This window comes from Myotis davidii, unplaced genomic scaffold (genome assembly GCF_000327345.1).
Source record: "Myotis davidii unplaced genomic scaffold, ASM32734v1 scaffold59, whole genome shotgun sequence".
NCBI classification, from domain to species: domain Eukaryota; kingdom Metazoa; phylum Chordata; class Mammalia; order Chiroptera; family Vespertilionidae; genus Myotis; species Myotis davidii.
Window position 1 is genome coordinate 6,418,672 of NW_006293001.1, and position 24,896 is coordinate 6,443,567.

Below are 24,896 nucleotides of genomic sequence, written 5' to 3' on the forward strand. Positions count from 1 at the left end.
GGGACAACTAAAGAATCATCATTTATGTCATTACACTCCCAGAAGGAAAGTAGAAAAGAGTGGCTAAAAAGTTGTTTGAAAAATTATTGACTAAAAAAGTCATAAATTTGGTAAAAGACACAAATCTACAATTCCAAAAATTTGAGTGAATGCTAAACAGAACACAAAGAAATCTATGTTAAAGATATCAAATTAAAAATTTTGAAAACGAAAACCAAAAAAAATCTTGAAAGCAGCTGGAGGGAGATAACATGGCACCTATCCAGAATACCAATGCAAATGATAATGGATTTCTTATTTGAAGTAATGGAAACCAGAAAGAAGTGGCACAATACTTTCCAAGTGCTAAAAGAAAAGAACTGCCAAGTGCAAATTCTAGAATCTATAAATTTTTTCTTTAGGAATGAAAGAGAAATAAAAATATTCTCAGAGGAAGAAGAGCTAAAAAATATTACTAGCAGATGTTGTTTTTAAGAATTCAGTTTAACCCAATATATAAAAAATATTATCATTTCAACATGTAATAAATATTAAAATATTCCAAAAAAAATAAATCACTTACTCAAAAGATTGGCTAAATAGATCTCTTTCCCAACAAAAAGGAATTGATAAAGGAAGGAATAATGGAGCATCAGAATGGAAGAAGGAATAAGGGGAAGAGCATAAATATGGGTGCATTAAAAAGGCTTTCTTTTCCTCATGAGTTTTAAAACTACATTTGATGATTGTAACAAAAACTATAGCACCATTTGATTCCCATGACAAAGCTGTTTTAAAACAAAGAAGAGAAAGGGATCTTACTGGGGCTTCCACACTTCATTCAAAGTGGTAAAATGTTGAAATTATTAGACTGCGTAATTCATAGGTAGATAGATTGTTAGGTCGATAGTAATACTCAGAACAATCACTACCAAAATATACAAGGAGATACACTCAACAACACCATCAATAAATCAAGATATTTACCTTCTTTTCTAATTGATAAAATCTTTGTTTTCCTTCAGAGGTGTGCTTTACTAACTTCACCTGTGTTCTACTAATTTCCACTTGGAGCTCATAATTTTTTTCTGTATACATATTATAATTTATAACAGTGGCATACAAATTACCACATATTATAATCAGCTATATAGTTATGTGTTCCCCACAGTAGTCAGTAAGTTATTTTGTCTCAGATTTGTCTTTGTATGTATGTATGTATGTACGTATGTATACCTACCCAGGTTCTGGGTTTACCTGTAGGATTGTCTCTACTTTTAAATTTCCTCCATAGAAGAGGGCATGGTGATGTACATAGCATTAGAGACTCAGACAAACATAGAGATAGAGAGATATTCCTTATCTCTATACAGCAATTTCATTAATCTTCAACTTCTCTGTCTCTACTGAGGTCATTTATTACTAGACAGTTATTGTACAGGGTGATTAAAAATTAAGGCTCTAAGACTAGACCTGGTTTAGAGTCCTGACCTGTCATTTACAAGTTCTATGTTAGATAAAAGTTCTTATAACTTCCTAATCTTAAATATTTTTCATCTATAAAATGAGAATTATCATTGCTTCATGAGTGCTGTGAATGCTAAGCTTATTCATGATAAATATTTAGCATGAGGCTGGACATAACAGTCTGCTTAACAAATGGTAGTCATTTCCAAATCGTCATAACTATTTCAGTAATTATATTTATTAGAAGACCTGAAACAATTTTTAAAGAAGCAGATACTGGGAAATAATAACATACCAATAAATTTAATTTCAACATTCTTTTCTAATTCCAACATTCAGGTTCTAATAATACTGAAATAAATATAATGAAGTTATTATGATTTCAATGAAAAGAATGTTTTTAACATTTTGTTAATATGTAGGGGTCTCTGGCGAGCTCACTAACATTAATTTTACTAAATTAAGTGAATAAAAAGAAAGCACAAATTTTCCCAGTTTTGAATTTTGAGACTGAATGAATAAACTATCATGTAAGATTAATTTATAAAGGTTTTTATTATTATTATTATTTTAGGAAGTTGCCAAACTGACTTGCCAAAGAAAAGAAACAAAACTTAGTGTGGTTAACATGTTGCATTTATTATTTTCTCTAAAGTATCTAAAAAGTAGAATATATTGTATGACTTTTTTAAAAAATAATTCTTTACACAATATTGGTAGGTTAGTGGCAAACACAGTTTACAAGTAAAACATATAATTTTCAAACTAAAATCAGTTTGTGGTCTTTATGGAATTTACAGAAGCAAGTTAAGATTCAGTTTAAATATTGGAAGCAGGACCTGATAAGCAGAAAACTGATAAGCTTAGATAAAGCACCAGGTCAACAGGTTACCAAGTTAACACTGATCTCTTATGGTTCCCATCACACACCTGATGGAGAACAGGAGGAGAAAGGGAAGGAGCACATAGAAAAAAACAGAACCCTGAAGTTGCATTTGCTTAGGGGATCGATTCCCAAAGGCATCTTGGTCAGGTTAATATATTTCAGAGGTGCAAAGATAGTTAGATTATAATAGTTAAGGCTCAAGATCATGCATTCATAATAAAATACAATTGCTGATATTTAAGTGGCACTGAATGTCATACAACATATTGAAAACTTGTCATTTAAGCTTACAGTATAGATATTTTCGTTTTGAATCCTTTAGGACTTTATAGGCACATTGATAGCAAGTTTTATACAAAATTAATAAATTTCAGGATCTCGAACTACATGGAAGTGCCTGCATTTTTATGAATATATCGAAAAACAATTTTGTGCCTATCTTTTAAAAATAATTTTAATACTTAAAATTAATGTTTAGGGTTTTAAAGTGCTTTAGACATAAAACATTTTACAGAGTAGTTATGTATGTGATGAGATAGGAACAGCAAAGAACTTGAAAAGATAAATGAGTAAGTGAAAACTAACTTGCATACATTAATGCTATAAAATCCCACCAACAACAAACTTACACTTTGATCTCCTAATTCAGAATTCTCACAGCTTCTATGATCATTTTCTTTCTCTAAAGTATAAAGAACCATAAAATATAGCAAAACATACTTTAAATTGGCCAGTTTCCCAATGGAATTGGCCAGTTTCCCAGGATCAAGACACTGTGAAAATCCCTAGACATATGGTAGCCCTTGACTCTCCTAATTCAATTATTATATGCACTTGCCAGATCTTATATACTCAATGTTACATTATGGATAAATAGTAAAATACATCAGGTCTATGATAATGTAAGACTTGAATCTATTAACATATTGCCTATTATATCATTTTAATAAATGTATACTTTAAAAAACTGTGTTGCCTTTATTTTTCTTGTTCTAAGATTCATTCTTTTGGAGAGCTGAGCTTAGGTGGAACTAGCCAGAGATTAGAAACCAGGAATCCAAGAACAATGAAAAACACGAATTCCCCTTCCTCATACCAAAAAGAAAAGAAAACAAAAACAGAGCTCCAATAAATCTTTTTCAAATGTGGTTTGATTCAGCCCAAGGTCTTTGTGATTGATCTTGAAGGCACTTTCTAAGAACTGCCCTTCCTCTTCCCCCAATTGGCATCTGTGTAGCTGAGTTCATGATTTAATGGCCTGTAGCATTGTACTGTTTTTAAACACTATCCTACGTTAAGAAAGAGGGGACTTAAATCCCATCAAATTAAAATATGCATAAAATATACAAGTAAGACCCTTTTGTTACTAATCTCTACCACCTCCATCCCATTCTCCAGAGGAAGCACACACTATGTAAATCATATATAGAACCCAAGCATTGGGTTATCAAGTGGGAAGTTTAAACCACTTTAATTCACTACAGTGATTTAAAGTGTTGTCTTGGTTACATTGAACACAGAGGGGTAAAAAAGTGAATTCAATATGGAATCTTGTGAAAACAAGCTTAACTTCCATGAGTTGTAAACGATTGCTGATTAAGTGAAATCTTTACTATCTCCAATCTTTGCTTTTATTTCTGTCTTAAACTTTTAACATTTTTGAGATATGTAAAGAAGGTGAAAAGGTGGTAAATGGAACTAGATCTGGCTTTGAATAGTTGATCTTCCTAAGCTCTCTCAAATTAGACATCTTCTTTGGTAGCTTGAACTTCCTTGTCATCATCTATCATATGGATATCTGATGTTTTTTTGTCACTTTGCCTCAAACGGTAACTTTTATAAGCACGCTGAATGATGGTTGCTGAGACTGCCTCTTGTTTTCGTTTCAGGGTAGTTGTAATTGGCTCATATGTGATCTTAAAAGGGTTAGCCAAGATAAACCCCGATTCCATCTCTGAAAGAAGTTTCTCCATCCTCACATCTTTACCCACAACTCGCTTTGTAAAAGCAAGTAAGATGTCTAGGCAATGAATTCTGTCCCCAACAGCCATGGGAAGATCCATGGCCACAAGCTGACCCTTGTTTGGTTTTGCCATGAAAAGTGGAGCATCCAGAGCAGCTGCAAAATCTGAAAGCTTGCTAGAATCTATGTACTGGGTCCCCTCAGGGTCAAACCTCTTCCAGACCTGAAAGAATTTCCTAAAGTCATCTTCACTCAAGGTCTTGGCTGTTTTTTTAGAAGCAATATTTACAAACTCCATAACAAGAACAATGTACATGTTCACAATGATCAGCCATGCTATGAGGATGTAACTGACAAAATAAATAATTCCGACAATGGGGTTCCCACAATCTCCTCTAACCTGGGTCCCAGGGTTAATTTTATCAGGATCACAGTCAGACCATTGACTGTTAAAAATAGCATTGAGCATCCCATCCCAACCAGCAAATATTGTAACCTGGAAAAGACAGAGCATACTGCTGCCAAAGGTTTCAAAGTTGGACACATCATTAATTCCAGCTTCCTTTTTCACATAGGCAAAGTTGTACATGCCAAAGATGGCGTAGATGAACATGACGAGGAAGATGAGCAGGCTGATGTTCAACAGGGCCGGGAGGAAGAGCACCAGAGGAAGCAGCAGATCACGGAACAACTTCGGTCCTTTCCCAGGTCGCAGGATGTGGATGATCCGGGAGAGAACTATCAGTTGCAGGAAGGAAGGAGGTACAAGGTAGTACTCTCCCATCAGAGGCAGAAGTAGTCCTTGATATGGGGAAAGACAAAGCAGGCAATCAAGTGATTCAAATTTCATGGTATGTAGAGGACTAGAAACTTATTTTACATTTCACCTTTTTCTATAAGTTGAGATTATTTTATTCATCCTCCCTTTCTAGCATTTAGCACACATTGAAAGTTTGGGTTAGTCCAGTAATAATTGTGGCAATGCTCAGTGTACCTAGTAAAATTTGGAAGAGAATTCTTTGCATCATCACCTTAAGAGGATTATGTATCAAATACTTCTGGAATAACAGAGAGCATGAATCTATAATATAGGACAGTAGTCATTTTTTTCTGATTGTAGTTGAATCAAGAAATTTAATTCAATGCAACCTTTATTGGATACTTAATAAAGGTGTTGTGCACATATGCAAAGATGATCAATGTGGCTCTGTCCTCAAAGACTTTGTAATCTTTAGAGGTAGACATTTAAATTAATTATAATGCAAAGCAGAAAAATCTGGTTGATAAGTATAATTACAAAAAATGTTTTTTATTGAATTTATTGGGGTGACATTGGGTAACAAAATTATACAGGTTTCAGGTGGACAATTCCACAACACATCATCTGTTCACTGTATCCAGTGACTCACAGATTATAATTTAATTTATTTATTTCATAAACAGTATGGGAGCCCTTGGGAGCTTTCAATAGGAATTGAATAGCTGAGTCTTTGCCTGGAATGATTTTCTGGCAGTAGTGGGTGAGTGAGGGAACTATGAAAGTGAAGACAGAACTATGAAACAAGGTGAAATTATAATCGCCATAAAAAAGCATAAAGATGTTCTCTGAAAGTACTGGAGGGGATGCGGTTCATTTTGAGTTGAAAAGGTGGGGGAGGGGAGAATCATATGACGCTTTTAACTGAGATGGCATGCAGCATCTGGTAGACTCAGGTCTCACATTTCTGTTGAACTTTGACACTATTAATGTTGGCATTCTCTCTGATGTTCTGTCTTATATATACCCGCATCTTCATAGTGTTTTAATGAACCTTCTACTCTGGGTCAATTTTTCATTTCTCCTCAATTGTCCAAACTCTTCCATTATGAAGAAGGTATCCCCCTTCAATATAGACATATTTTTCCACATCCTCTAAACTGCAGACAGCTTATTCTTCCCCACTCCATATTTCTCCTGGTAGAAAGATGGAAAAAGCAGGCACCTTTTTTTCTTTACAAAGTGATTTCCAGACACCTTTCTTTTCCATCATTTTTAGAAAAAATTAATTTCAACTCCTTGTGGGTCATGTTATTTAACAATACCATCTCCTACCATTCCTGACTCTGCGATCTAGTCATTCCTCCTCATTTATATTCAACTGGACTCTTTAGTTGGCTCATGTCATCCTTCCCATCTCAGCACCTACCATCAACAACCCAGTCAAAGGCAAATCTTTCAGTCTTCGGCTTTTTTAATTTTAACAATTTTACATCAATGGCCACATTCTGGACCCACGCAGGATACCTGCCTTCCGAGATCTCAACTCCAAACAGTGTTCTCTCTGACCACAGTTTCCTCTCTTTCTGATTCAGTAATTCTCACTTGAGTCTCATAGGGCTCTTTAATGCCATATTCCTGTTACCTTCCTACCCGCTTCCTCCTGCCTTTATGCACTTTCAGTCAAATTTCTTGTACTTGTCTGTCAATAGTAATTGCACTGTTTCCACTACCAGGTGAATGAGTGGATTTTCTGGAAGCACAGCTGGGCTGACAGTTCATCTACATTTTTTTTTACTGCTGACTACACACAATAGTAATTGACAATAAATTTCAAATATTGTCCCTATTTTCATGGAGCTCACATTCTGGTATGTGTCTTATAGGAGACAGACAAGAAACAAACCTTTCTCTGCTTAAAACCCTTTTCTCCTAGAATATTTCTTGGCTACCTCCTTATCCAATAGTTAACTTTTGCTTTTTCCATGAAGTTTTCTCTGACCTCTACTTACTGATTAGGTGTACTGCTGTAACATCCCTTATATAACCTTTTCTTATCCTTAATAGCACAGTAAAATGCACTAGTAATTATCTGTATCCATTAATAGATTATAATAGACTAGAGGTCTGGTGCACAAAGTTCATGCATGGGTGCGGTCCCTAGGCCTAGCCGGCATTGGAAGCACAAGCATCTAGCATGGAAGGGCAGACACCAGGTGACCTCTGGGCCCTGGGAAGCACCTGGGCTCCCAGGCCTCCACTTGTCCCCCTCCACCACAGCACCCAAGTCCCCACATGGAGATGCGGAGAGTGAGACCAAATGCCTTGGGCAGGGCACAGTGTGGGCCTCTGGGCCACCCAGCGGTGCTGCACAGAAGCTGGGCAGGCGATGTGCTCTCTCCAGGCCAGCCTCACAGACTGGCTTCTGCATGAACCCATGGCAAGCACGACCAGACCCTGAGGTCCCAGTGGCTGCAGCCTAGCTCACCCGGAAGTGGCTGCGTGGGTGCGGGGACGGTTCCTCACAGACACCCAGCACCTGAGCACCCCTTGTCAGCGCCACATCACTGATGCCCACCATGTTCTACACCGCGCCTGGGGATCAGCGTATGTCATAGCGAGCGGTCGAACTCCTGGACAAACTCCCGGTCTAATGACTGCCCGAGGGGACAATTTGCATATTAGGCTTTTATTATATAGGATTATCAACTATGGGCACACAGGAATTATGACTAACTTGTTTACTAATGAGTTCTTTGAATATAGTGCAATATCTATTCACAAAAAGGATAATCAAATATATTGGTTAAACCAAAGACTGAGATCTCTGGAGTAAAACTAGTGACCTAGAGCATTAAACTCTACTGTTGTGAAAGTTGTAAGTAGTTTTAGCGATTAGGAGAAAGGGAAAATAGTGAGCTTGAAAGTTTATATTATACTAGGATGTATAGATATTTAGTGTCATCCTAAAAAATAATGTAGTTGATATGCTGAAGGGGTAATTAAATATTTACCTGGTGGTCTGTGAAGTAAAGTCTGTGTACTAATTCAAACAGTATTTTTGAATGTTTTATATATGTCAGGTATGTGTACAGATATTTTTATATAAAATGCAAAAAATGTAAAGCATTTCTGTTGGAAATAACTATAAGAACTTGCCTGAATGAATATTACTACAAATGAAAATCTGATTACATAAAATCTTACCTGTAATAGAGAAAATGACCACTATAAAATCTAAAACGTTCCATCCACTCGTGAAATAGTTGCAACGGAAAGCGATGAGCTTCAGCACACATTCTACAGTGTATAGAAGAATGAAAATTATCTGAAGCCAGAGGACAGCGGTATCCATTTGTCTACTCTGTTCATCGCTTTGTATCATAAGGGTTATTGCTTGGAAGCAGATAAGAACCATAACGATGATGTTAAAAGCTTGACTTGTGACGAAGCCAAAGATGAATCTTCGGAGCTTGTTCTGTGGGTGAAGAGAAAGGTGTAATAATCATATCAATAGGAATCTATGCACACACAGAGGCTTCACATTCATATCTTCCCTCCCAGCATTAATAGGAGAATAAGTCCGGGCCTAAGTTTGCACCGAACTAGAATTATAGCACACAGTCAAAGCAAACAAGACCACCAAAAGCTTTGTCAAGGAACACATTTCGAAAAATGTTTCTCAAAAGCATATGTTGTTAAGAATTTTAAAAACACATTTATTTTAAAGATGAATATATCAAGGAAACTTTTTTAGAAACTTAAAAATATCTAGATGTTTTCTTACTCCTGGGCAAGGTATTGTTTTTTGAGAGTCCTCATACATCAGCTTCTTCAGTGTTAGATATTGTTTCTCCTGTTTTTCTGTTATAAAAATATTGGAGCCTCCCTGGTAAAGAAATGAAAGAAAAATATATTAAAATCATATTTAATCCAAATTTCATTTTATATTAATATGCATTTTGGAAAGCTTGGTAATGACTGATTTAAATAAAGGCCTAACTGCAGTTAAATAAACCTTGTTTAAACATGTCTCATTTTCTGCACAAAAATCCATATAAAACATATATGGATTACATATTGGTAGTGATTGATATTCAATTACCCTTTGGTGCACCTTACTGTGGGTGGTCAACCTATTTTAAATTTTCAGTTTACTGAGCTACCTCTTGTTGGACTGAGACAAAGGAGGAAGGGAATCCTAGAAAGGCTTCTTTCTAGATATTTGACCACTGACCTCTCTAATGCCATCTGATTAGTAGAGATTCAGAGTTGTTTGTTTACCAGAATCTGCACATAGCTAAACTTTGCTGACATGGCTAACTTGTACTTTTAAAATTAAATGATTCTTTTCTTCAATTTGTTAGAAGGCTTTTCTCCACCAATAAAAAGCAGGTCCCTGTGGTTAGAATAAGTAGACGTAGATGAATTCTGAAGCTCTTGCAATTTGTAGAAGCATTTACATGAAAATGGCACCAAAGAAGTGGTTCAATTCTGCCTCTGAATTCTTTCCAATTAAGCACTCCTATGTAAGCCACCCATTCAAATGTATGACTCTCTACTTCTAGCTTGAAAGCTATCCTAACTGAGAAGATGTCTATGCTGCCTATGACTCTGAAGACTTTGAAAGTTTCAGAGAGGAGGAAAGTGCAGTCTTCACATATTTGCACAAATGCACAATGTTTTTTATTTCTTAGCATGCCATCATTTATGAGTATACATACAGAAACACTTGGAATCTTTACCTTTTAAACTTGTCTGTACGTATTTGAATATAGAAAACAATGTACAGACTGAATATTTTAGCAATGTTTATCAATATGCAGGAACATCAATATTTTTTTTAGGTGAGTACCAAACAGAAATGACATTAAGTTGAATCCAAAATGAATCATTTGAAGCAGGACATTTTTATAAATGCATTTGATATTTATACTTATCTTTATTTTATGCTTGTTGAAATTAGCAAGAATAACACCGACCAGCATAGTCAGAGGAAGAAATAATCCAATGATAATAAAACCAATAAAGTAACAATACATGTAGATATTCACTTCAAAATCAGGCTGCACATCTATCTAAAAGTGAAGTAAAAAATAAACAAGGTGAGGAAGAGCATAGAGGATTTTCAGAGCAGTGAAAATACTGTAGGTGATATTGTAATACATGTCACCATACATTTGTTCAAACCCATAGAATGCACAACATTGTGTGAACCCCAGGGTAAACTGTGAACTTTGATTGATTATGACCTGCCAAGGTAGATTCACTCTTGGTAAAAAAAAAAAAAATATATATATATATATATATATACCATTCTGGAGAACTTTGTTAACAATAAGAAGGCCATGCATGTGTGGAGGAAGTGGGTATGTGGGAAATATTTGTACCTCCCTCTCAATTGTGTTGTAAACCTAAAACTGCACTAAAAAGAAATTCTTTAAAAGTAAAAATGTATAAAAATTGAAAAAATAAGGAAAATATTGATACTGACCTTTTAAAACATTAGGTTTATAAAATAATTTCTGACAAGAAAATCCAACAATGCTACTTGAGATATGTTTCCTCTTTGATCATTGGTGAAGAGATATCATTGCTTTGTTTACTGGATTTTAAAGTGTATTGTATTGGTTTAATAATTTTTATGAAGTCTGATAATCCTTCAAGTGGGCCTATTGGGCCTCAACCATTGTATATAATCCTGAAAGGATTTCATTGTCCATGAAATACTCAATCTGAACAGTATTTAACTTTTGTCTAGCATAAGTATTTGCTTTTAACTTTTAATTATTGTTCTTGCTGGTGCCCTGTTCTTAAATTAGAAAAATGACTTTGCTTGAACTATAACAATGACTTTAGGATTAAATTGTACTTACACCAGTAGAATCAACAGCTGAATTCATAATATCAATCCATCCATTAAATGTTGCCTGTAAAAACAGAATGTGTTTAATTCTTATGGAAATTTTATGCTTCATGGCAAATTAAAGTAAAACTCAATTTGTTACTAATATATTAAAACATTCGATTAGTAAGACTGACCACACTTCAATATATTGTATAACAGATTCCTACCATTTTCATTATTACATTTATGTTGTCTGTCAACAAATATTTAAAACTACTTAGTGTAACTGTAGTTGGTAACTTAAAATATTTTAAGATAGTATAAACAGAAAGGCAGAGATATAGGTAGAGATATAGGTAAATAGTAAATAAATACATGCTGCTCAGGTATCATAGTTACATGTAACTGCTATTACACGTGCTTTTCTATGGGGGAGTCAAGACAAGAATGGTTCACCTCCTCACATCTGCTAGATGTTGGGTGACTGAGCAGCCATTCTTCAAAGCACTAAGTAGAAATAAAACTGTAGTAACCTGAGTTGGACCAAAAATTGTGACCCTAGTACATGATCAGTGATGGAAACAGGTTTGGCCAGTACCTGCCATTTCCCTTGTCAGTCCTGCCTTCGTCTCCCCTGCCTTCTCCAAAAAGTACAGGAACTGTTTCACTTTTGTTTTTCCAAATGAACTTATTTGTTTACAGTGATTCTCAACCTTCCTAATGCCACGACCCTTCAATACAGTTCCTCATGTTGTGGTGACCCCGAACCATAAGATTATTTTCATTGCTACTTCATAGCTGTAATTTTGCTACTGTTATGAATCGTCATGCAAATATCTGATATGCAGGATGTATTTTCATTGTTACAAATTGAACATAATTAAAGCATAGTGATTAATCACAAAAACAATATGTAATTATATATGTGTTTTCCGATGGTCTTAGGCGACCCCTGTGAAAGGGTCATTCGACCCCCAAAGGGGTCGCAACCCACAGGTTGAGAACTGCTGGTTTATAACATGTATCTATGAACAAATAATAGCTAACATAATTTCTTACCAATTCTGTTAATCATCCACATTTTGTCCTTATGTTTACCTACAATATGGATGCACATGTAAAAAATAATAAAATCAAAAGCATACTTACTACTTGAAGCAATGAAAGGAAACCATTTCCAACATTATCAAAGTTCAGTTTTGCATTCTCCCATGGCATGGATTCATTGAATACAAGACTTTCACATTCACTCCTATTCCCGACTTCATATGTAGGAAATCTTTCTCCACTTGTTGGGTCAATGCATTCATAGAATGTGCCAGCAAATAAGTGTACTCCTATGATGCTATAAGTCAGCCAGATCATAAGGCAGACCAGAAACACATTCAAAGCCGGTAAAGTTGTTTTCATCAAAGCTCTCACAACCACCTGGCATATAAAAGCAAACATGGAAACTTCAGGTAAGAAATGTGAAACTATTTTGATTAAATTGAAAATGCTAAATAATGTAATGTCATATTGAAATAACAAAAAAGGCTATCTTTAAAGATTTAATAGGCCATAAACATGAATAACAAAAATAAAAAATTTCAATTAAAAATATACATGAAAAATCCAGATATTCTCAAAATGTTTTTAGTAAAACTAATCACTAAAAGAACAACAGAGCTAATAAATATAAATGCTAGAATAAAGAATTATTTTACTGATTTAACACACGTGTATCAACTATTGTGTGAGAAAAAGGCAAGACGAGTGAACCTGTATACATGTATAAGATTATCTAGAAAGCATATGAGGGCTGGGTAGCTCAGTTAGTTAGAGCATCATCTTTTTTTGTTGCTGTTCTTAATCCTCACCTCAGGATATTTCTCAATTGATCTTTTAGAGAGAGTGGAAGAGAGAGGGAAAGACAGAGAGAAATATCGATGTGAGAGAAATACATCGATTGGTTGCCTCCTGCATGTGCCCTGACCAGGGCCCAGTCTGGGGAGGAGACTACAACCAAAATATATGCCCCTGACCAGACTCGAACCAGGGACCTTTCGGTCCACAGGCTGAATATCTACCGAGCCAACCGTCTAGGGCTAGAGCATCATCTTGATAAGCCAAGGTTGATGCCAAGGAGGACACCAAGGCTGACACCAGGTTGTGGGTTCAATCCTCAGTCAAGGCACATATAAGAATCAATCAATGAATTCAATGAATGCATAAATAAGTGGAACAACAAATCAATGTCTCTCTCTCTCTTCTCTCTCTCTCTCTCTCTCTCTCTCTCTCTCTCTCATCTCTCTCTCTCTCATCTCTAGAAAGTATCTAAAATGAGAGTAAAATAGGACCAGACATAATTGTTGGGGATTCTAACCTTCAGGAGGAACAGCCTACTTAGGAGAAAGTAAAGAGGTGGCAGAGGACATAAAAGAAGACCAAGAGATTGTAGCTCAGTGAAGTCGTCAAAAGACTGTTCCAAGAGACATGAATAAGCAGCTAGCCTCACAAGTTCACAAATCACTTCACAGAACCACTCTATGCCACTGGTGAGATACTCCAGAATGGAAAGTTTGGGAAGTGAATTCACTACCTAAACTTGAATAACAAAAATAGCCTATAATCACCGCCTTCATTTCCTCAACTCCCTTCATTCTTTAATATTACAATCAGCATTGCATTTAATCTTAATCACTCTACTAATGCTGGTATGGCAAATGTAAAACCAATTGCTATATCCAATAGAATATTTTCAATCTTTGCTATAGAGAGAAACATCAATGTGAAAGAGAAATATCAATGGGTTGCCGCCCATACTTACTCTGACCAGGAATCAAACCTGCAACTCTTTGGTGCACAGGATGATGCGCAACCAACGGAACAACTCAGTCAGGACAATCTTTGCTATTTATCTTTCAGTTACCATTTACACTTTTGACTCCCTTCCCTCAAAATAATTTATTTTTCCTTTTTTCTGAGTCACCATTGATTTTCTTTTCTACCAGTCTAACCTTTCCTTCCCTCAGTCATTACTGGATACATATACATTTGCCTGTACTTTCTTGCTTATATTCCTTAGTTTTCTGGGCTTGAATTAATATCTTGACTTTTAATTATATTTTCAAAAAGACTTTATTTCTAAAACTAAGTCACAAATCCTTTGTTGACACTTTAGGTATTTTGATAGGTCTACTGATGCCTCTGATGAAAAAACGCTATGCCTGTTAGTAATTGCACATATATAAGAATAAAAGCCATGGATATGGTTGACCCAAATATTTCAACAGTGGGAACTTTGAGACCTGAAATTCATTAAATACATAAAATATTAATTTTTTAATCATGTAGCTTCCTTATATACTCTTCAGAGATCATTCAACTACAGAATTTCCAGAGGTTTCAATGAAGCTTAATATCTAGAACTGACCTTGATCTAAGAATGGCTACTACTAGTATATACCTGTCCTTGAATTGTCCATGACTACAATCTCACTGCCAGTCTAGGGAATGTTTGGCATCAAATATTAGCGTGCTTAATTTACAACAAGCAGAGGCAGCTTCCCTGGCAAATATCTTCCTACTTTTCTCTCAATTAGGTGCTGGCAATTTGCTAATAGAGGCAATCTTCATCCCATGAATCTAAATTTATTAGAGAAAAAACAACCCTAGTATTATTCCATGACATTTCTTACAGTAACAAAGTTTATTTTAGTTGCATTAATTAACATCTCTTTGTATGTTTCCCAGCTTCATGGAGGTATACTAGACAAATAAAAGTTGTATATATTTAAAGTGTACAAAGTCATGATTTGGTATATGTATACATTATAAAATGATTCCACAATCAAGCTAATTAACCACATCTAGTTCTTTTTTGTTTGTGGTGGTGGTGGTGAAAACACTTTAGATCTACTCTTGGAAAATTTCAAGTATCCAGAATAATATTATCATCTGTATATAGTCTCCATGCTGTACACGAAATCCCCAGACCTTATTCATCTTATAAATGAAAGTTTGTGCCCTTGACCAACATCTCCCTTCTGTAATCCCCACCCCACAGTAATCTGAGTTAACAGTTCACGTGTAGTTTACAGCCCTAGCATATTCTATAAACATTTCGATGGCTATGTTTATGCTGGAAATTTAGTTGTCTTGTTATTTTAAACTCAAGCTTATATACCTCTTTAACCACATTTTACTTTTAACCACATTTTACTTTTCCTCCTTATTTTGGTTTAAAAGCAAATCATTAGGGATAATACCACCTTGTGGGGCTCTATAATGCTGTTAATAAAATGTTTAATAAGTTAACCAGGGACATGAATAACTGTATTAGTTATTATTTAATTATTAATGATGATCCCATAATTCTCCTTTGCCTATTCCTAGAAACTGAAAAAAATTACTGCACTAATACAAAGCCTAACCTCAGAAAAATTAACTAGGTGACTTACATGAAAGAAATATCAAATTCTATAAAACTCAAGGTGATTTTCTTCAGGTTTAACAGGAGACAATTATAGTTCCTCTTCAAAGGCAACTTGAGCCTAAATCTAAAATTCAATTCTCAAGTCCCTAAGTCATGACATGTATTTTACTAAAAACCGTGTATCTGTATGTTTTTAAAGATCATACCAAACATTTATGACCAGTTTGCATAGAGACATTTTTTTTCTAGGCTCAGTTCATGGTAAACAATGAAAACATTTCTAAGAAATATATCTGCATAGCAGGAAATCATATTTAAACTTGCAGAAATACATTCAGTGAAAATAGAGGAAACTCTGATCTTCAGTAACATGGGAGATGGCAATGGTTCTGGTGAAATAAGTGGCAAATACTGTAAAGAGCATGTTATGAAATTTCAGTCTCCAAACACAGAGGGTCCCAGAATAACCAAGTAACTGCAGGGCTGACGGGAGGCGAGCCATTCCTGCCTGGAATAAGGTTTCTATGTTGTACATCAGCTCCTCATGCCCCTCAAAGATGAGAGTTAGTCTTCTAGTCATCTTCCTGGTAAGACCAAAAGGACTTCCGAGATTCATTCTTGCCTTGTCAACATGTAAGTTCTCAAATTCAAAATTTTTCAGCTCTCCAACTACAGCTCAGACGCCAGTACATGTTGTGTGACTTCTGGCTCTCATCTCCCAAGAAGAGGGAAATGCTCCTCCCAGGGAATCTACAGCTACCTATGGTCAGTCTCTGTGCTGTCTGGCTCCTCGCCCTTCTCCGGTCCTGGCTGCGCAGGGCTGCGCAGGGCTCTGCTCCAGGCACCAGTGTGACACCAGGCCCCTACCCCCTGCACCATCATCTGGGGCACGTTCCCCCCACCCCCAGGGGTGTCTGGGGCAAGGAGGACAAGGAAGAGGATGTGAGGACTAAGGGGAAGCTAAGTCCCACGAGCGACTGTCTGTCAGGAGGCATCACCCCCCCTGCTCCTGCAGAGCAGCGGACCCCTTTCCCGAGGGGAAGCAAATGCTGGGGGACCCTGCGACTCAGGGTGGGCCCCTGCTCTCCTCTGCCGGCCTCCGGACTCCAGAGGCTCCGTCTGGGAGCAGCGCAGGTTGGGCATTTGATCCAGGAAGTGTTGTTTCACAACCTTTGGTGTTCCCCGGTTGAATTCAAAACCGTCCCCCTCACACAGGTTTGTTTGACAAGCAAGGGAACTTCGGAACAAGTCTAGTAGATTTCTGACGAAAATATTTTATCTCAACTATTAGGGCTTTTGGTTTTTTGTGTTTTTCTTTTGCTTATTTTTATTAGTTTTCATCTTAGGAACAATGAAGACCTAAAATCCTAGTAAGCAAAGCTAATATACTTTTCTTCTATACTTTAAGTAGAATATAGGGTTTTTGTATTAATATTGTTAAAGATAGAAATGAGAAGTTTACAAAACTTTATCTATTTGGAAATTTAGTAATTTTAAATTAAAAGTTATAGATTAGTTTAGGAACATTTCTCTTACCTTCATTCTTTCAAATTGAGATAGAACTCTAAGTGCCCGAAGGAATTTAATGGACATAAGTAGTTTTATTTCCTGAGATTTGCCTATTAAGTTCAGACAAAATACCTAGATATATGAAAAATAAATAATTAATGGGATTTAGTTTTAACTTTAACAAAAACAATCTATAAAATAAGCATCATTTATTAGAAAAAGATACATAGTCAAAGCCTACCAAGAAATATGCAAAAGCTTTACTATATATTTCAATACATCTTAACAATGACTTATAGAAAGGTGTAAGAATATCATTTTGTGTTAAAATCACTTAAAGAATTTAAAGATATCTTCTGGTAATAATACATGTTACTAAAATAAATAATATATATTGTTTATTATTTATTATAATTTATCCTTTATTATAATTATGGATTCATACTTATATCCATTTTTTAGTTTGTAATTAGATTAAAATCAGTTTCATGATTATTTCAATATAATTATAGTATACAATGTATTTGTTGAAACAAAATTTTAAATATATTTACATGTTCCTCTGTATATAAATATAGTTAAGACAATTTATAGAATTAGATTTTAGAGGAAAGGCATCAAAAAAGATATAAGTACAAAGAATAGAAATATGGTAAGGTTATTTTTCAAAGTAAACATATTTGCATAAAATGATTAGAGGCTAATAAATGTGAATGGAGATTGAGCAAGGTGGAAGAGTTGTGATTAACTTATTGTGCCTTCATATTTTCTTTAATTACAAGGCAACATAAATGAAAAATGTGAAAGCAAGAATATCAGTTTGGGAGCTATTGCAGTGATCCAAACGAGAATTTTTGGCTGCTGGCATCAGTGTGGTACTGGTGAAGGAATTGATATGTAGTCTCATTCTGAAAATATAATTTAAAAGTTGAGCAAATAGAATGTAATTATTTTAGGATGCTGATAATTTCAAAATATTATGCAATAAGCCTATTTTGTTAACTGTGGGTGCATAGGTGACTGTTAGAATAATCAAGAAATGAAGTGCTGAATTTTAAGTTTTAGAATGAGAAGGAAAGGATAAATATTAAACACTACAAATGAAGAAGTATGGGATGTTGGTGATTAAAAATGTATATAGAGAGATAACGGAAGATACAAGTAAATGGAACCGTAAAAGCGTAAGAGTAACGAAGCAACAGCAAATCAAATAGCTTTAAAATTTTGTTTTACATACGTACAATAACAACCATGAAGTCCAGCCTGTGCCAGCCATTAGTGAAATAGGCTTTAAAACCATATGCCATCCACTTTAGAAGCATTTCCAGAATAAAGATGTAAGTGAAGATCATGTCAGCATATTCTAATAAGATTTTAATAGTTTTTCTTTGATTGATATATATATCTTCAAAAGCCTATGGGGAAAAAATTTACAGATTAGCATACATTTTTCACATGAGGGGAATGGAATGCCATCTCCAAGAAGCAGATGGTGAGCAAAGTCATAGATTGTAGTCTCAAGGGCTGGCTCACTTTTCTTGCATTTATTCACATAACCCATAAGTATCATTTTCTGATCCAGTACCTGTAACAGACATCATTAGTTGATCCTAGAACCACTTCTTATAGAGTTTGAACCTGGCCTCATACTTGTTCTAAATATTGACCATATCAGTTAGTCAATCTTAATATAAAAGGCAGTATTTTCAGTCACATCTGATGTGGCTCTTATCTCTAATTCCATGTGGCCAATGCACAGATATATGCATTTCTAATAAAAAGCACATATTGGGGTTTAAATGTTTTTAGAAATCCATAGTGTTATTATAAGAAAAAGTCACAAAGCTTGTTTCAGTGCAGGAATAATCAGGTATACCACACAAATATGAAGTAAAACTATAATAGTTTCTCTAAAGTTTTTCAGTTTTAAAAGATCAATCTTGGTTTTTCTATGGAGGATGGAAAGTTTATTCAAAGAATGGTGTGATTTTCATAAACCTACTAATAAACTAAAGTAAATATAAGATGACAATAAAATTACTGACTTAATTGAACCAATTACAGAGTAAAAATGTCTATAAAAGCAATTATAAGTATCTAAAGTTATTTTAAAGGACTTTATTTTATTACTAGAGGCCCAGTGCACAAACTCATGCATGGGTTGTTCTGTAGTTTAGTTGTAATTTTCATATGGTTGTGGGAGGATGCAAATACTGAGTTTACCTGTGCCGCCATCTTGACAGGAAGCCTAAACTTTGTTTCTTATATGAAACTTTATTAAAATAAGAAGAATTAAGTGTCTTTTAACATTCCTTTTTCCCACTGTTATTAATATATTTTGGAATTGTATTATTCATTTAATATTAAATGATGCCAATACAGATTTTAAAGAAATTATAATCTATGTCTTTCAAAACTAAAATCACAGATTATGAACTATGATGGTATAATAATAAATATTATGGGGGAAACTAATTTGTTATGGTGACTTTACAAATTAACAGACTTCTGATATACTTTTCCCATAAAAATCTCACATACCCTCACTTACCAGAGCACCTGTGCTGAGCAAAGTGACAAGGCCAATGAAACACTTAAAAAAACTGTTTTCTACAATCTTGCAGCAGGTTTTCCTTATGTTTCGCCAAATTTTTCCTCTCTTGGATTCTCTACTAACTTGACCTGCTGAAGATCTTCGTTCATAACCTGTCAAGAATAAAACTGTTAAAAAAAATTCTTGACAATTCATGAAATAAATAAACTTCTCAAAGTTTCTACCATGTGCTTTACAGAATCTAATATAGGCGGTCTCTGACTTACAAGCATTTGATTTTTACCCCTGTTGTACTGAACACTGCAATCACTGAGGAAAAAACACAAAAACTTAACTTGTGATTTGGTAATTAAAAGAAATTATGAAAGGCAGCACATTCCCTAAACCTGCAGGACAGCGTCTGAGAGTAGAATTTATCCCCTACTAGTACTACTACTACTACAAATAAAATTTTCTTTTAATCATACACATACAACATCTTTTGAATATCACATTCATATAACACCTGAAAAATGCATTCTCTGAAGATTCCCATGGCATAACAAGTTTTCCCACTTAAATTTGCAAATATTTATTAAATGTCAAGAGGTATTAATATCAGTTAAATTGATTAGATGGTATGCAAATGCGAATTTTGTTTGAGATTAGCTGAGGAGCTAACCTAGATGATGGGGTACTTTGTGAGTAGGGTACATGTGCATGTGTTTTGAACTCTATTTTCTGGTCAAGAGTGTTAGCATAAGGAAACCTAAGGAGAAGAGAGTGATTAACCTGTAAAAAAAAAAAAATGAGGAAATGGTGATGGGTGGAGTTTAAATCAACACTTATTATTTTAGAATTTTACCTAATATCAATGTATATGTCTTTGGTCAAATTTTAAAAAAAGGAAATAATTCTTCCCTTGTTTTGGATGAAACAAGTCCTACAACTCAGCTACTAAGAGCAGATGCTTATTTTGAGTATAGAAATTTGAGCATTTAGCAGTTTCCATTTTGATGATGTCCAGTCATTTCAAAGGACTAGAACCTGTAGCCATTTGTTAATCTTCGTAGGAGGGTACATTTAATTATAAGTCATTACGAGATGTATGTTACATATCTTGTGAGTCAACCAACTGAAGCCTTATATTTTTCTTAATATTCATGTGGAATGTAAAAATATATCACTATTACATGATTTGTGTTTCTATGAAAGTTAAGGATACTTTCATATGAATTTTTAAATGTTGACTCCATTCCACAAAGCATAAAAATACATATACACATAACCCTAATTCGATTTTTTTAACAATCCTATAAAGTAAGTTTTGTTATTACCGTCATTTTACATATAAGGAAGTGAGTCAGAGAGAGGGTAAAAGTAGAGCACTGGGATTTGAATTCAGGCTCTCTGATTCCAGAGCCCACACTCTTTTTTTAATAATTATTTTTAATTTTCATTGATTTCAAAGAGGAAGGGAGAGGGAGAGGGAGAGAGAGAGAGAAACATCAATGATGAGAGAATCATTGACTGGCTGCCTCCTGCATCACTGGGTTTGTGCCTGAAACCCTGGCATGTGCCCTTGACTGGAACTGAAACTGGGACCCTTCAGTCCACAGGCTGACGCTCTATCCATTGAGCCAAACCAGCTAGGGCAACAGCCCACACTCTTAACTACTGAATTAGATTCCCTAGAAAGTAGCCCCATTTCCTTTTTTCCAAATGTTGACTTTTTTTCTTGATATTTATTTTAGTTTTCTATCAGGATTCAGATGGGCATGGGCATGTGCACACATGTGTGTGCATACACACTGTGTGTACTTCTTAGCCAAATTAATAAGTTTTACACAATTAAAAATATATCCAATAGTATTATTTAGGTTAAGAGAAACTTAGTCTAATCTATACTAATAGTCCCGGATTGTGAGAGGTTTAAACCAGCAGTCGGACATCCCCCGAGGGGTCCCAGATTGGAGTGGGTGCAGGCCAGGCTGAGGGACAACTCCCCTCCTCCCCCTCACCACACATGCATGAATTTCATGCGCCCAGCTACTAGTTGCAGTATAATATCCAAAGGAAATTTTTCTTACTGTTTTTAGGACGCTTTGGCTTCTCATGTTCATTGATCATTTCTTCTTCTTCAGAGATAGCAATATCAACTGTACTGCATTCAGATGAGCTAGATGGCTTTACCTTCTGAAAAGGAAAGTCCCACCAAAAATGTTAATAAAGTTTCATTCACTCTCTGTAGTTACAGTTTATCTCATTTTTAGAAATAAGAAAATTATGCACATGAACACCATTATCGGGTTTAAAAGATTTTAGGCCAAGTTCATGATTAATATTAAAATGTGTATATATGTCTGTGATTGATGGTGTTAAAATTATTTTAAAACTTAATTTAAGATAAAAATAATTTTTAAAATTTAATTGACTTTTAATTTCTATTTTATTTTTTCCATCACCACTTCAAAAAGAAAAAAAAAGATAAAATGCATTTTAAATTAAAATTGAAATTTATTTAATAACACTGTTCTCCCAAATGATGTATAGGCTATCTCCAATTTCCAAAAGGATTTGAGTTCCAAAGTTTTCTTGAAGTTATTCACAAATTTTCCAGTAAGCTATTTCAATTAGATGAATAGCATCAGAATAAATCACCCCTTGATGCTAAAGATGGGCAGACAAGGGTGTACTTAGTATTTACTGTAAAATCCAGTCCAGACATTCTTAGGTATTTCATCATACAGTGAGACTGATAGAGGTTATCCTGAAGCGAAATGACGAAATGGCACAAGGAACAGGGTCAATAATAGACCTGGGAAAGTGGTACCAGGACTATGTAAAGAGGCTAGTTGCAGAGATTGCCATTTCCCCTCACTCTATTCTTGAAGTTCAAGACTGGCTAGGATAAGGTAGTCATGACTTTGTACATGTGGTAACAATGCAAGTGCCATGCTTGCCCTCTTCTTAAAATGATTTTCCCACAATGCTTTCTTGCACCTTGCTTAAAAGTGGACATACAACATATCATCTTTTAAAATGACCAAGATCCCAAAGTTAATAGCTTATCAAATCATTTTCTAATTTTAAAAATTAAGATATGTGTTTAAAACATTTGGAAGAAAATCAATCTTATTTCTTAAAAATTAAGGAACGCTCTAGTAGATTATGTAAAAAAGTAAATTATAAATATTTTGTTCTACTTCTTCCTCTTATGCACAAAAAATGTTAATCAATATAATCAGGAAGCTTTGTTTGCTTAAACCTTAATGGCAGTTGTCAGTAAGACAGTATGGTGCTCAATTTAAAAAATATGTCCAACTGAATATTCCTCTTAAATAAATCATTTTTATAATTTCATTTCTCTTAAATTTCCTTTATTTCTGATTAACTAAAGGCTATAGCCATGCACTGATTTAGATGAAGACAATAAACAAATTAATATTATATTTATGTTTTTTTAGAGTTCTTAAAACCATTGCACCTAAACACTTTGATGTGATTTTTTCCAAACTCCTTTTAGTATGTATTATTTTAAATTTACAAATAAATCAATTAAGATTCAAAATTATATATAGTTTATTTTAGTAGAAGATTTAATGGCATGAAAAAAATAGCCATGATATATTGCTACATAGTGAAAAGTTATAAAACCCAATTTAAAGTTTGATGTTATTGTTATAAAATTTAGTTACATATTTGTAATTTAAAAAGCTGCAAGTTTAAATTCCAAAGAAGTGAGAGTATATATCTCTGAATTACCAAATCACATGTGATTTTTATATTTTATTCTTTGGCACTTGGTATATCAACATCCTAGGTACTCATGAAATATGTAATCTGGAAAGTGTCTAATTAAATTAAATATGTAACTAAAAACATACAAATATGTGAACAAATCTATGAGTAGCTAACCAATCAATAGAACCAAATAAGTATGCAGCATAAATTACAAACTTCTGCAACCTCAACATATCCAATTATATTTCATTTCCTCCTTCCTTTACCTCTTTATATCACAGACTTTTTAAGGAGATTTGGAAAGGAGTTTCCAAGAACATCTTTATGTGATGTGCTGTGACAAATAGAAATTTTGCCCAGAGATGGATGATAATCAAAGTCTTAAGTAAAGGTATAGAATAGTGCTGGAGAGGCATTTTCTCTGTTTTTTTCATAATGGTATTATTTTTTTAAAAAATGAAGAAGAGCCTGAGCCTGGCTGGTGTGGTTCAGTGGTTGAACATTGACCCATGAACCAGGAGGTCAACGCCCGTGCAGGTTTGCGGGCTCGATCCCCACTAGGGGGCGTGCAGGAGGCAGCTGATCAATGATTCTCTCATCATTGATGTTTCTATCTCTCCCTCTCCCTCTCCCTTCCTCTCTCTGAAATAAATAAAAGCATACTTAAAAAAATATATATTTAAAAAAAAAAAAAGGAACCTGAGAACCCGGCCGGCTTGGCTCGGTGCTTGAGCATTGACCTATGAACCAGGAGGTCACGATTCAATACCCAGTCAGGGCACATGCCTGGGTTGTGGGCTTGATCCCCAGGGTGGGGCATGCAGGAAGCAGCCGATCAATGATTTTATCTCATCATTGGTGTTTTCACCTCTCTCTCACCCTTTCCCTTCCTCGATGAAATCAATAAAAATAAAAAAGGAATCTGAGATTGAGTATGCTAAAGAATGAAGGTTTCTCTAAAACAAAGATGCCTTTACTAAAGCTAGAAACCCTCTGAATAATTGAAATTCAACCCCTTCTATAAGGCCAGTTTCAGAAGTTATTGCCCATAGTGGCTGCCAGGCCAGAAGAGGTTTGGAAGATAAGATGGTGCTGGAGAGTTGGGGGCCTGTAAAGAGACGTTCGTTGCCTCTCTCTCCCTGGTGTCTATGAGTATCTGAGAGGAGTCCCTCGTGAGTTTCAATGCAAAAAGCCCACAGTGCCACGGTGATCTAGGTAGATTGTAGCTTTCTATTAAACTCTACCTCCTACTGAGACATTATGCTGCTTTCAAATGAATACAATAAAACCGTATCCAGTATGATGTATGACACATGTGAAAAGCAAGTGAACAGCAATATCTACCCTTCTTTTAAAGTTTCCCCCCCCTTTTTTTTTTTTTTTTGGTCCAGGAGTTTATAAAGCTACAACTGTTCCCAAATCAAACCCTTGGTTTCTCTCTATTCATTAGTCCAATTTAATTACATATGTTATAAAATATGTTGCAGAAATGAACTGACAAGAATCTTACAATTTTAGCAAGCAATAATGTATCTTAGCGTGTTGTAGTCCAATCTCACAATTTAAAGATGCCTAGGAGAGTTTAATGGTTTCTCCAGTAGGACAAATTGATTTTGAAAATTTAGTTTTCTTCAGTATGCTTAACATCACCCCACACTGCCTGTTTATAAATATATATATATATTATTTTATCATGATATTATCCAATTTTTGTGAAGTGCTTACTATATTATGAGCATTATTATATGTACTACTATTTTTAATCTTTCTATCTTTTTTATTTTTTTATATAT

General features: G+C 34.8%; 1 protein-coding gene across 1 annotated transcript in view; it reads right to left on the reverse strand.

Moving 5' to 3' along the window:
* Window positions 1–2,064: 2,064 nt before the first annotated feature.
* Window positions 2,065–24,896, reverse strand: part of SCN7A (sodium voltage-gated channel alpha subunit 7) — a 79,429-nt gene continuing 56,597 nt past the window's right edge. Inside the window, exons 15-24 of the mRNA XM_015565779.1 lie at window positions 21,450–21,555; window positions 19,378–19,532; window positions 18,068–18,241; window positions 16,854–16,958; window positions 12,050–12,328; window positions 10,929–10,982; window positions 9,993–10,130; window positions 8,840–8,944; window positions 8,260–8,530; window positions 2,065–5,096 (exon numbers count right to left, since the gene is read on the reverse strand). Of these exons, the coding sequence (XP_015421265.1) occupies window positions 4,075–5,096; window positions 8,260–8,530; window positions 8,840–8,944; window positions 9,993–10,130; window positions 10,929–10,982; window positions 12,050–12,328; window positions 16,854–16,958; window positions 18,068–18,241; window positions 19,378–19,532; window positions 21,450–21,555 (2,409 nt within the window). The 3' untranslated portion in view covers window positions 2,065–4,074. The remainder of the gene's footprint in view (window positions 5,097–8,259; window positions 8,531–8,839; window positions 8,945–9,992; window positions 10,131–10,928; window positions 10,983–12,049; window positions 12,329–16,853; window positions 16,959–18,067; window positions 18,242–19,377; window positions 19,533–21,449; window positions 21,556–24,896) is intronic.